The 12,080-nt window shown below is 48.5% G+C and overlaps 1 protein-coding gene across 17 annotated transcripts in view; it reads right to left on the bottom strand.

Moving 5' to 3' along the window:
- AGO1 (argonaute RISC component 1) overlaps window positions 1-11,719 on the bottom strand; it is a 47,338-nt gene extending 35,619 nt beyond the window's left edge. For 2 of the 17 annotated variants that reach the window (XM_078331217.1, XM_078331220.1), the window contains exons 1-8: window positions 11,465-11,719; window positions 10,595-10,715; window positions 6,351-6,534; window positions 1,977-2,097; window positions 1,369-1,550; window positions 839-1,057; window positions 478-612; window positions 247-334 (exon numbers count right to left, since the gene is read on the bottom strand). In XM_078331217.1, the coding sequence (XP_078187343.1) occupies window positions 247-334; window positions 478-612; window positions 839-1,034 (419 nt within the window). In that variant the 5' untranslated portion in view covers window positions 1,035-1,057; window positions 1,369-1,550; window positions 1,977-2,097; ... (1 more) ...; window positions 10,595-10,715; window positions 11,465-11,719. Of the gene's footprint in view, window positions 1-246; window positions 335-477; window positions 613-838; window positions 1,058-1,368; window positions 1,551-1,976; window positions 2,098-6,350; window positions 6,535-10,219; window positions 10,314-10,594; window positions 10,716-11,464 lie in introns of all 17 variants that reach the window. The other 15 variants (XM_035250791.3, XM_078331213.1, XM_078331218.1 and 12 more) reach the window with 8 other exon arrangements.
- Window positions 11,720-12,080: the final 361 nt, after the last annotated feature.

Here is a 12,080-nt window from a genome sequence, read left to right as displayed (position 1 = left end):
AGAACACACCTGCTCTAAAGGACCAAGGAGGCAAGGAGATCAAGAAAGTAAAAATGGTAGGGAGAATATCAACAGATCAGAGAAGGTTGAGGAAGGATGCCAAATTCCCACAGCTTATCTTCCAAAACAGGGCCAGTCCCCAAGGCTCAATCTCAGGGCCAATGGGGGAGGGAGGGAAAGATAATGAGTCTGAATCTCAGCCCTTCTCCACCAACAAAGTATGGCTCAGCATGCCTGCCAACTTACGTCTGATGGCTAGCAGGGCGACGGGTAACATTACAGACGCGGTATTTCCTCTTCATCTGTCCACAGTGGGTCACTTCCACCTTCAGGCCTGAGATACACATACTGCTTGTCAGGACTAAAATTGGTTGTTCACGTGCCCAGGCTTGGCCTCTCCCCCGAGCATACCCCAAGAGGATTTCCTCTTAGGGCTAAAGTGGTGCTGTTTCCCTTCCCCTCCTGTTGGGTCCTCACCCTTGATCTCCTTGGTGAAGCGAACGCGCTGAGAGTCTGTGAGGGGCTTGGGCTGCTCATCTATGTTCCTGATGTCCAGCACCTCACACATGAACTCAATCACTGGCTGTGCCTTATAGAAGGCAGTGGCTGAGACTGTGGGGACAGGGTAAGAATAACTCAACTCAGGTTCTGTCTTCCAGAATACATGGAGGCACAACAATTTATACCCTCTTTCTTATAGGGCATTGGGATGAGGGTAGGGGGTGCCAGGGCTGTAGGAATTAGACTAGGAGTGTGGTTGCAGAGCTGGGATGGATGAGGCTGGGAGTGTGGTCACTGGACTTGGGGTGCCCCTGGCTCCATAGCTCTCCCCACTCACCATCAATGTTGAGCATCATCTTCCACATGGCAGGGCGCACAGACTGGTGAAAGCCGAACCAGACCTCGCGCCCACCCCCCAGCGGGTGGTAGTAGCCCTCAGGCGGTGAGAAGAAGGAGCGGCCCACAGGGGTGTACCTGGCAGGGACAGGCAGAGAACTGGTCCCTCGGGCACAGGCCCCCACCCTGTGAGGCATCCTGGGCACGGAGGAGCCCTGGCCTGAAAGGCAGGACACCAGGGCTTTAATGCCAGCTCTGATGCTTTACCAGTTGTATGACTGACCTTGTGCAAGTTTCTACCTTCTCTCTGCCCTGCAGGAACAGATGGGATGAGGCCCAAAGATACCTAAGAAATTCAGGGCCAGGGCTTTAAACCATCTAAATGTAAATACGCACTTGCCTGGCAAGTGGTAGGGCTCAAATAATTTTTTTTTGAATGGCACACTGTGGGACCTTAGCATGTGCTTCCCCTCCTCCCCTGACAGCAGTTCTGCCAACACTAGTAGCCCAGATACTAACTACACCCAATACCTCATGGATGCCAGGTGCCTCATGGCCACATCCAGGGCTTGCACAGACTCCAAGGGAACAGGGATCTGGCCACTGACCAGGGCTTCATGCAGCATTCGCCAGCTCACAATGGCTAGCCATTTGATGGAGACCTTAAAGATTCGATCCTTCCCTTCCCCAGGGATTGTCACCTCAAAGTCGACCTTCAGGAGGGTGAGAGAAAGGGGTGAAGGATTGCCATTGCTCTGCCAGAATAACCCGACTCCACGGATTTGCTGAGAATATACTCTTCAAGTTGATAGGGGCTTATAATGCAGACTCCAGAGTAAGTCCAGGCCCTTAGGTTCTAGCCACCTTGGTTCAGTGCTTCTGTTCCTCTCAACTACCTCTCAGCCTAGCAGGAAGTCCTTTAGGTCTATTTTAAGTCTAATCTCAATCGGTTTAGGACACAGACAGGCACATGACAGACTAAATAAACATCAGCACCTACCCACCCCTCACCCTAAAACATACTTTCTCAGCACAAAAGATGAAAAGGATCTCTGGACCACCAGACTCCAAAGAGGCTTACATGAGATTGGTTCTACCCCAGACCCCTGACACAGGCCTAGCCTGACTCCCAGCCTTACCCGTTCGTTGCCAATGGGCAGTGCTGTGACAGTGTAAATGTTCTTCTTTCCGTCATACACAGGCTTGCGATCACCAAAAATCTGAGGCTTGAAATGCTGGACCATGTATTCCACCACTTCCCTGTGGGGGATAGGAGTGGCCTGTGGAAGCTGAGAGACTACCACCACTTCAAGCTTTTGGAAGTAATTCAAAGTCCAGGCAATGTCCCATCTATTATATTTACTCCTAACATCTACTCTATGACGGTGCTTCTCAAACTTTAACATTCCTATGAATCACCTGGAGATTTTATTAAAATAAAATGTAGCTTCTGATTCAGCAGGTCTAGAGTAAAGCCTGAAATTCTACATTTCTAACATACTCCCAAGTGACGCTGCTGGTCCTCAGATCACTAAGGTTCTAATGGACCTGAAAGACTGGTGTGAGTGCCTTCTGAGAAGAGAGGGAGGCTGGAGGGAGAAAGGTTTGACTCCAGGGTCTACGAAGAATCAGGAATAGGACTAGGTATGGTGGCTCACCCTGTAATCCCAGTATTTTGGGAAGCTGAAGCAGGAGGATCACTTAAGCCTAGGAGCTTAAGGCTAGCCTAGGCAACAAAGTGAGACCCTAACGTATTAAAAAAGAAAAACATTTTTTTAAATTAGTTGGGTATGATAGCATGTGCCTATAGTCCCAGTTGCTTGGGAGACTAAGGCAGGATGATTACCTGAGGCTGGGAGTTTGGGATTTCAGTGAGCTATAATCACACTACTGCACTCCAGCCTTTGGAAGGCCAAGGTGTGCAGTTCGCTTGAGCTCCTGAGTTTGAGACCAGCCTGGGGAACACGGAGAAATTCTGTCACTACAAAAAATACAAAAATTAGTCAGGCATGGTAGTGTGCAGCAGTCCCAGCTACTCAGGAGGCTGAGGTGGGAGAATCACTGGAGCCTGAGAGGCAGAGGTTAGTGAGCTAAGATCATGCCACTGAACTCCATCCTGGGTGACAGAGCCAGATCTTGTCTCAAAAAATTAAAACAGGCCGGCTGCGGTGGCTCACACCTGTAATCTCAGCACTTTGGGACCCTGAGGCGGGCAGTTCACAAGGTTAGGAGTTCAAGACCAGCTGACCAATATGGTGAAACCCCGTCTCTACTAAAAATACAAAAATTACCTGGGCATGGTGGCACATGCCTGTGGTCCCAGATTCTCAGGAGGCTGAAGCAGAAGAATCGCTTCAGAGAACCTGGGAGGCGGAGGTTGCAGCGAATCGAAATCACACCACTGCACTCCAGCCTAGGTGACAGAGTGAGACTCCGTAAAAAAAATAAAATAAAATAAGTTAAAACAATAAAATGAGGAACAGAATCTAGGCTGCTCCAATCTCCAATCCCAGATCTGATAAGCAAAAAAGATAGAAGAGATCTGAACTGGAAATAGAAACAAACTGGAAGAAAAATCTCATCTCTTAACATCTCTTACTTCCTGTTCTCTGACACTTAGACCCCAGGGTGTACATTTATTCCTTCAAAATTCCAGTTTATCTAACCAACTGACCTCCACAGTTTCTAAATCAAAGCTCTTATACACTACTGGATTAAAACACTCAAAACAGTGTATTAGAAGCAATTGTGATCATGTGGTGCCAATCCCAATTAGGCTTCAGTGCTGCCTCCTAGCAATCTTTTTCATGTTCCTGATTACTTCTATGCCTCCTAGACCATATAGACTATGAAGAACTTTCTCCACTATCCTCTAACTCCAGAACCCATTCCTGTCTCCTATCAGGAAGCAGCTCTAATATCTGAAAAAAGCAGTGGATAGTACACAAGGCCAACCTCAAGTTCTCAGATACCTACACAAACATATTTATATGTGCAGGCATCAATTTTTCTCCTTTCCTCTTACACTCAAAATGCTCCTTCCATATATTACTTTTAAACATATAAAAATATATTCAAGTTCCCTTATTAGAAAAAATACAATTTAAAATTAGACCAAGATCAGAATGCCAAAGATCAAAAAAATCTGAACTATTACACTGGTGTAGGTATAGGAATCAGACATTCTGATGCCTTATTGATGGGAGCATAAGTGGGTACAACTTACCTTTAAAAAAAATGTTGCAATATCTGAAAACTCTGAAATGTATCAGGCCAGCAGTCTCACTTCTAACAATTTATCCTATAAATACACTCATATTTGAGTGCAAAAATGTATCTCTATATAATATTCAACAGTTTCATTTTTGTAGCAGAATTTAGACTAAAATGTTCCTCAATAGATTTATTACATAAGTTATATTACAGCCACTCAACCTATGCAAAAGAATGAGGCAGATCCATATGTGCTGGTATGCAACATCTTCAAAAATATATTGATTCAGTGGAAAAATGCAAAGTATGGAACAATGTATAAAGAACCCTATGTTCTGTGTGTTTAAAAATGTTACATATGTACATATGCCTGCATATGTGTAGAAAAGTATCTAGAAGCATATTCAAGAATGGTAACCATTGGCTGGGCACAGTAGCTCATGCCTGTAATCCCAGCACTTTGGGAGATGGAGGTGGGGGGATGGCTTGAGGTCAGAAGATCAAGACAAGCCTGGGCAACATAGTGAAACCCTGTCTCTACTAAAAAATACTAAAGTTAGCTTGGTCTGGTGGCGAGTGCCTATAATCCTAGCTACTCAGCAGGCTAAGGCAGGAGAATCGCTTGAACCCAGGAGGCAGAGGATGTAGTGAGCGAGATCGCACCACTGCACTCTGGTCTGGGTGACAGAGTGAAACTCCATCTCAAAAAAAAAAAAGAATGGTAACAATTGGTCAGGAATGGCTTACACCTATAATCCTAGCACTTTGGGAGGCCTAGGTAGGCAGATCACTTGAGGTCAGGAGTTTGAGACTAGCCTGGCCAACAACGTGGTGAAACCCTGTCTCTACTAAAAATACCAAAAAAAATTAGCTGGGCATGGTGGCAGGCACCTATAGTCCCAGCTACTCAGGAGGCTAAGGCAGGAGAATTGCTTGCCTGTCATCCCAGCTACTCAGGAGGCGGAGGGTGAAGTGATCTAAAATGGAAACACTGCACTCCAGCCTGGGCAACAGAGGGAGACTCTGTCTCAGGAAAAAAAAAAAAAAAAAAAAAAAGAATGGCAACAATTAATGGTACTGGGGGACTAGAGACCAGGGTAGTAAGGAGACATTTTTCACTGCTATTCTTTTTGTAATACCTGAATTTTTTTATACTATACATATAGTTTTTAAATAATAAAAAATTAATTAATTAAAGAAATATCACAGAGGCCGGGCGCAGTGGCTCATGCCTGTAATCCCAACACTTTGGGAGGCTGAGGCGGGCAGATACCTGAGGTAAGACGTTCAAGACCAGACTGGGCAATGTGGTGAATCCCTGTCTCTACTAAAACCACAAAAAAATTAGCCGGTGGTAGGCACCTCTAATCCCAGCTACTCAGGAAGCTGAGACAGGAGAATCGCTTGAACCTGGGAGATAGAGGTTGCAGTGAGCCAAGACTGCACCATTGTACTCCAACCTGGGCAACAAGAGAAAACTCTGTCTCAAAAAAAAGAAAGAAAGAGGGCCGGGCACCGTGGCTCATGCCTGTAATCCCAGCACTTTGGGAGGCCGAGGCAGGTGGATCACGAGGTCAAGAGATCGAGACTATCCTGGTCAACATGGTGAAACCCCGTCTCTACTAAAAATACAAAAAATTAGCTGGGCATGGTGGCGCGTGCCTATAATCCCAGCTACTCAGGAGGCTGAGGCAGGAGAATTGCCTGAACCCCGGAGGTGGAGGTTGCAGTGAACCGAGATTGCGCCATTGCACTCCAGCCTGGGTAACAAGAGTGAAACTCCATCTCAAAAAAAAAAAAAGAAAGAAAGAAAGAAAGAAATACCAATCACTTGCTCTGAATAAGGCTAATCCCTCCAACTGTGCATCCTACAGTGTCCTTCTGCCTCATCAAGGACATCCCATTAATTTCTCTCCTCTGTCCCATACTTTCAACCTCTCCATTTTCACTAGCTCCTTCTCATTAATCTGTAAACATACCCATGTCTCATTCTTTAAAACACTTTATTCATTCAACTAATACTGAAATGTAGTAGGCACTGTACTTATTTCTGAACTCAGTATAGTTAGATTAACTAGCTCAACTACTCTGCTGAAATTGCTCTGGCAAAAGCCACTAATAATCTTCTAATAGCCAAGTCCAATGATATTTTTCAGCATTTACCCTACTTGGCATCTCTCCCTCAAAAACTTCCTTAGATTTGGTGATACCACCCTCTATTGGTTTTTCTTTTACCTTTATGGCCCCTCTTTCAAGGTTGGTGTCTTTCAGACTTGGTGGCTTAGGTGTGCATCACTTACCGGTTGACTCTACGGGGACACTTATCCGGCTTGATGTCCACCTCGTAGTGGTACACGTCGATTTTAGGGATGTCCACCTCAAAGTAATTGGCCAGGAGCTTGATTGGTTTCCCCACAGTGCCAATGCCAGGCCGTCGAGGTGCCTGGAACACCTGCTGCAGGGGGGGCAGGTAAGCGCCCGCAGCTACAAGACAAAGAGGCTGGTGAGGGTAAAGTCTGGCAATCTTCTAACTACTCTTATCAGAGAAGGAACAAGGCCTCCCAGAACAGGAACACCAGAGTATAAAGAATGCCTCTTTCCTGCCACCCATTTCAGCCAAGGGCTTCCAGGGGACATCCTGAGGTCATTTGTGTTTTTGGGTTTTTTAAAAAATCTCTCTCCAGTTACTGTCTATTTTAAACTCATTAAGCTAACATGTAATAAGTTCCTATTGCATGTTAAACAGAGAGACTAAATCTGGCTACTAGTAAAAAAAAACAAAAAACCTTTTTTTCTTCTGCTAGAGTAAGATATTTGTCTCCACCAGGTATCTAGCAGACCAAGAATTCCCTATTCTCTGCCAGCCAGATGCTCACTCCATTCATCATCATGCTGAATACAAAATGGCATAACCTTGATGTTCCTTTATAGGTGGGCAGGAAGAAGATCCCAGAAGGCCAGGCTAGGGAGGGCAGGGATCAGTGTTTGCGACAGGATTAAGGCAAATGAATGGTGAGAGTTGGAGAGAAGGAAAAGGAGAAAAGGCTCAAAGGACAGAGTTTGGAGACTAAGGAAAAGAGAAAGGGGGCTGGGGAAGAGGACAGAGCTGGAGGTCACAATAGAAAAAGGCCAGGAGAAGGAGAGAAGGCTGGAGTCAAGGGGAAGGGCTAAAGAGGTTAAGGCTGGAAGCTCAGGCAGGAAGAAACAAAGCTGCATTGGGGAGAGAATGATAGAAAAGCTTGAATAAAGAAAGAACTAAGGCCTTTGGGAAGAAGAGGTGGCAATTAGAATGTTGGAGGAGAGACACTGGGTCTGGGAAGAACACAGGATTCTCTCCCTGCCCCGCAGATCCTTCCACACAGAAGGTCCAGACAGCAGAAGAGATCAATTTCAAGACAGAGGGGGGCCCTTGGGAAAGGAATAGGGTAGGGCCAGCTCCAGCTACTTTACCCTCTTTTGCCAGTCTGGCTGCTGCCTCCAGTCTTATTTTCTAGCTAGTGGGGAAGAGAGAAGAAAAGGGAATATGCCTTTGTCCTCAGCTCTTGTTCTTGGCAGTAGAGAACCAGCCCAGGTGGGAGAAGAGGGATAAACCAGCCCAGAACCTCCCATTACCAGACCTCTGCTTTCACAGTCAGACTAGCTAGGGGGATGGGGCATATCCTCAGCTGGGGGTCAGGAAGAGGTCAGAAATATTCATGGGAGGGGCAGCTTCCCAAAGCTAAGCTGCTCTGTTTCCCTCTAACCACCTGTCAAGCCCAGTCCCCACTCTGCAGACAGGGAAACAGAGGCCCAGCCTGGATGCAAAAGGTCTCTTCAGAAATCAGCTACGTGGTGAAGTGAAAGAGGTTTACTCGCACCTAGATGCCTACCTCAGAAAGTGCTGGACAGAAATTGCACACAAGCTCACAGACAGACACACATTCCCATCACACACATAGAAACACACACTTAGACTTTGGCAGTTTACGCTTATACATATATCCTTCACTGCCCTAGACTGAGTTCTTCAAAGGCAGGGAATATATCTGCCTTGGTTACTGCTTAATCTCATGTCTGGCACACACACAGCAAGTATTCAATATACTGATATGAAATGAATGAACAAACATATCCATAGACACACCACAACAACACACAAGCACACAAACACACGAACAATTGCCCAGAAACAATTATAAACACTATACAGGACAAATGCACATTTGTGGGTGTAACCAGTAAGAGACATCCTTTCCCTTCCCAACTTCTTATATTCCATTCACCTCCTTCTCCTTCCAGACCGAATCATCATTTGGGGCCTTGGGAGAAAGACAACCCCTTGAGCTGGGGGCTAGTTAGAAATGATGGGGGATGGGACAGGCACCCTAGCCTCAAAGCCTTCTCTTCCCCAGAAACCCGACTACATACCAGACATAGCCTTAGAGCACCTTCCTCTCCAAGGAGGCTTTGGGAAAACAGGGGAGCCCACACCCCCACTTCATCTCCAAACTAGGAAAGACAGCAGGAAGCAGGCACCACTCTCCCATTTCATCCCCCTGAAAGCCTAACAACAGCACAGAGTCTCCTCCCCACCCCCCTTACCCCAGCTTTTAGTCTGAGAAAGGGAGACACTTCCCTTCAGACCCAGACAGGGACAGACGGCCACTTTGTGATGCAGATGAGGGCCCCAGCACAGAGGACAAAGCTTGGGCCTAGGGGGAAAGGGGCGGGGCCCTTCTCTTCAGACAAAAGCAAGGAGGGAGGGGCCCTGAAAAGGACACTCCCCCTCCCCCATCCCCAAGGAGCCCAGAGAAGGAAAAGTAGCAGAGCTGAAAGCCCTGGCTCAGGATTCCTTTCCTGCAGTTCTGAGGCCTACATACCTCCCAAAGAGCCAGAGTGCTTATTCAAAAGATACAAATTCAAGGTTAGGTTAGGTTAGCTGGTGGGTAAGCAAAGACTAACAGGCCAATCTCTCCAAAAACGATCTGTCCCATGTGAGTATATACTTTATTAAATATCCACATATGTGCTTAACCATTTATGTTCACACTTGAATGTGACTTGATTCAATTAATAAACATGTATTCTGTGTCAGGGCCTATACACTAGGCACTTGCTAGTTCTACAAATAAATGAGACACTGCTTCTACTCTCAGGGAGCACCAGTCCAGTGTAAGTGCTAGGAACACACCTGAGCACAGAAGGCAGACCTGGGTATAAGCCCAGTGAGGTTTTTTTGGGTTTTGAGGGTTTTTTTGTTTGTTTTTTATACAATGCTTTACTTTTCTGTATCATGTCCTTAGGCCACCTCAGGACACCCCTCCAGCTTCTTACAAGAGAACAGTCTGGGCCTAGGAAGGAGGCAGTTATGGGGTCCCTCAAGCTGCAGTTTCCAGACTGAATCTCAATTATACCTTTCACTGAGGCAAAGTCTGTTCCACTAGGCTTTTCCCAAGGCCATGGCTGACTCCACACACCAGGTTCTAGTTCCTTTCCGAGAAGCTTATTTTTTGTAGCATATTTTTTGAAAAGTCAAATTTTCATCACTGCAGAGCCCATTAGAAATTCATCAGGATAAAAATCTTTAGTCCAGAACGGGTACCAGCACCCAGCAGTCCATCCTCAATGACCCACCCCACTACTCTACTCCACTGGTTATTGTAAATAGTCCCCAGCCTTGCAAAACAGGAGTTCCTGGGATGGAGAGAAGGGCTTGACAGAGAGGTAGTACTGAAGTCAGTTGCTCCCTACGCTTATCCTTAGGACTACACAGCCTCTACATGGTTGGCTGTTGAGGGAAAACAGTAACTAAGTACTTATAGATCACTAAATGGATAACTTGAGTGAGGTGGTAGGAGCTAGTACCTTGGAAGGGTTGGGGGGAGTTAGGTCTGTTACAAAAGACAAAATCATTTCCACTACAAAAGTAATGAAGTTCATGTCCCAAATGGAATTTGATTCCCATCCCCAGACCAAATGTAATGAAGTGGTGAGAGATGACCTAAAGGATTCCCAGGTCCAGGCTCCCCATCCCATCACAGGGTAAGAAACTCAGGACACAAAAGGTATCACCACCCCAAAGCCCATCCCGAGGACTCCAGTTTTCTTAAGACGGTCCTGCCTCAGTTTATCCTCTGTTCCTATGTCTTTTTCTCCTCATTGCCTGTAAATAAGAAGTTAAGGCTATCACCTGGGCCTCACCAGTGTGAAGGCTATAAACTCCTCCAGACTCCAACTTGTTTGCAGGGTTTAGATCTTGGCTCTAAAGACAGCCCTGATAGTTTCTGGGGAGTGGGGAGAGGAAAACGGAAAGATCCAGTGTAAGACAGGAGCCATGAAAATATTAAGAAATATTATAATAAATGTTATAAATGTAGACTGTAACCTCAACAGACAATTCAATGGAAAAGGTCATTATCTTTGGATTAAAAGCTACCATCTCTACTCAGTATTGGACCAGAAACTTACAAACCAAGTAGACAAGTCCTTCCAGGTAGCCCCTGTCCTGGCCTTGATTCCTCAGTAACCAATACCTTTCCTAAGGCCTATCTTCAGGAGGACCCACCTTCAGAACATTATTTGGGTCCCAGTCTTTACTGTGGCAGAACGATGCACTTTAGCAGCTTCCCTCAACCCATTCTTGGCAAACTGTGACTGAGGTGCTTCAGGGCCAAATGTCAGAGCCCCTAAAATAGGGGAGGAGACCATAACTGTTTGGACTCTGCCCGCATAACCCAAGACAGAATGCACCCCATCAGCGCGCTCCTTTTTCCAAGCCAAACAGGGCGGGGGAGAGATGGAGGTATTCGGACAGCCACGCCCCCACCACATCAGGCAGCTCCTTCCAGCTGCCACCTCCGCGCATGCTCCGGAGGCTCCGCTCCTACTCCCCAGACTCAGGGGGGGAATCCCGGGACCAGGTCCCCACCCACCGCCCCCCTGACCCTCGCGCCCGCGTCAGGCCCAGCTGGGGCGGAGCTCACCGTCCAGCTCTGGCGCCTTCTCCCAAGAGACACTAGCCCAGCCCAGCACAACACAGCGGAGCCCCCGCCCCCGACATGCGGTAGGTCCAGGCCCATCTGTGTCGCCCCCTCCTCTCCTGGACACCTGGAGCCCGTCCCCTGCCACCTGCCGGGCCTCCCGTAGGCCTCCCCGGATGTCTGGGAGTCCTTCCGCGCGTGTAGGCCCTTGTCCAGGATTACTTCCAACCCGCAGGACTGCATACAGCCTCCTTGGACAAACAGCCCCCATCTCAGGGCTCTCTTCACATGGCTCTCCCCCGGAACTGCACACAGCCTCCTTCAAACTGGGCCCCCATCATGTGAGAGCCCTTCTCCTCACTCAGGAGCACTTCCCTCACTTGGAAACCACGCTTTTCATGCGGGAGCCCCCGATCCTTGGAGCATGCACCATTACCCCTCCCGGGGGCCCTTACCTGCTCCCGAGGGTCCCGCTTCCATCCCATATACCCGTGCGGAGGTCAGGCGGCCCAGAGACTGTGAAGTCCAGCGTGAGGGGCCTAGGTACCCCGCACTCTCGCTGCTCGGGTTCCCGGGCCGGGCTCGGCTCCCCAACCAAGCCCGGCCGCTCGCGCCGCCGCCCCCGCAGCCTCCGTTGCCGCCGCCGCCGCGGAGCCTGCAGTAGCTCCCCCTGCGAGCGCCCGGCCAGCTGCCAGTACGCAGGCGCGTCCGCCAGGCTCAGGAGGCGGACCGGAACGAGTCAAGCGGGGCGCTCCGACGGCAACAAAGGCCAATGGAGAGGGGCGGGAGCACCGGGGACCGGAGGCAGCGGCCCCTGGCGGTCACCCGTTGCCATGCAGCGCGGTGGGAGGGCTCCGGTAGAGGTGCCTTGGAAGCTCGCAGTGGCGTAAGTGGGGCGGGGCGGAGGGCCACCCCCCCACAGCAGCCTTTGGCCCTGTGTCTTTTCCCCAATTAGGTCCCCCCAAACCCACACACAACCCTTGCCTGTCGCGCCGAGCCGCACGCACATTATGGGAACCCCACCTCATTCCCAGACAACCTTGCACTCCAGTACCCCATCACCCAGGGGCC

Source organism: Callithrix jacchus, chromosome 7, assembly GCF_049354715.1.
Source record: "Callithrix jacchus isolate 240 chromosome 7, calJac240_pri, whole genome shotgun sequence".
NCBI classification, from domain to species: domain Eukaryota; kingdom Metazoa; phylum Chordata; class Mammalia; order Primates; family Cebidae; genus Callithrix; species Callithrix jacchus.
Note: the sequence above shows the minus strand (reverse complement) of the source record. Positions and strands in the feature narration are given on the sequence as shown.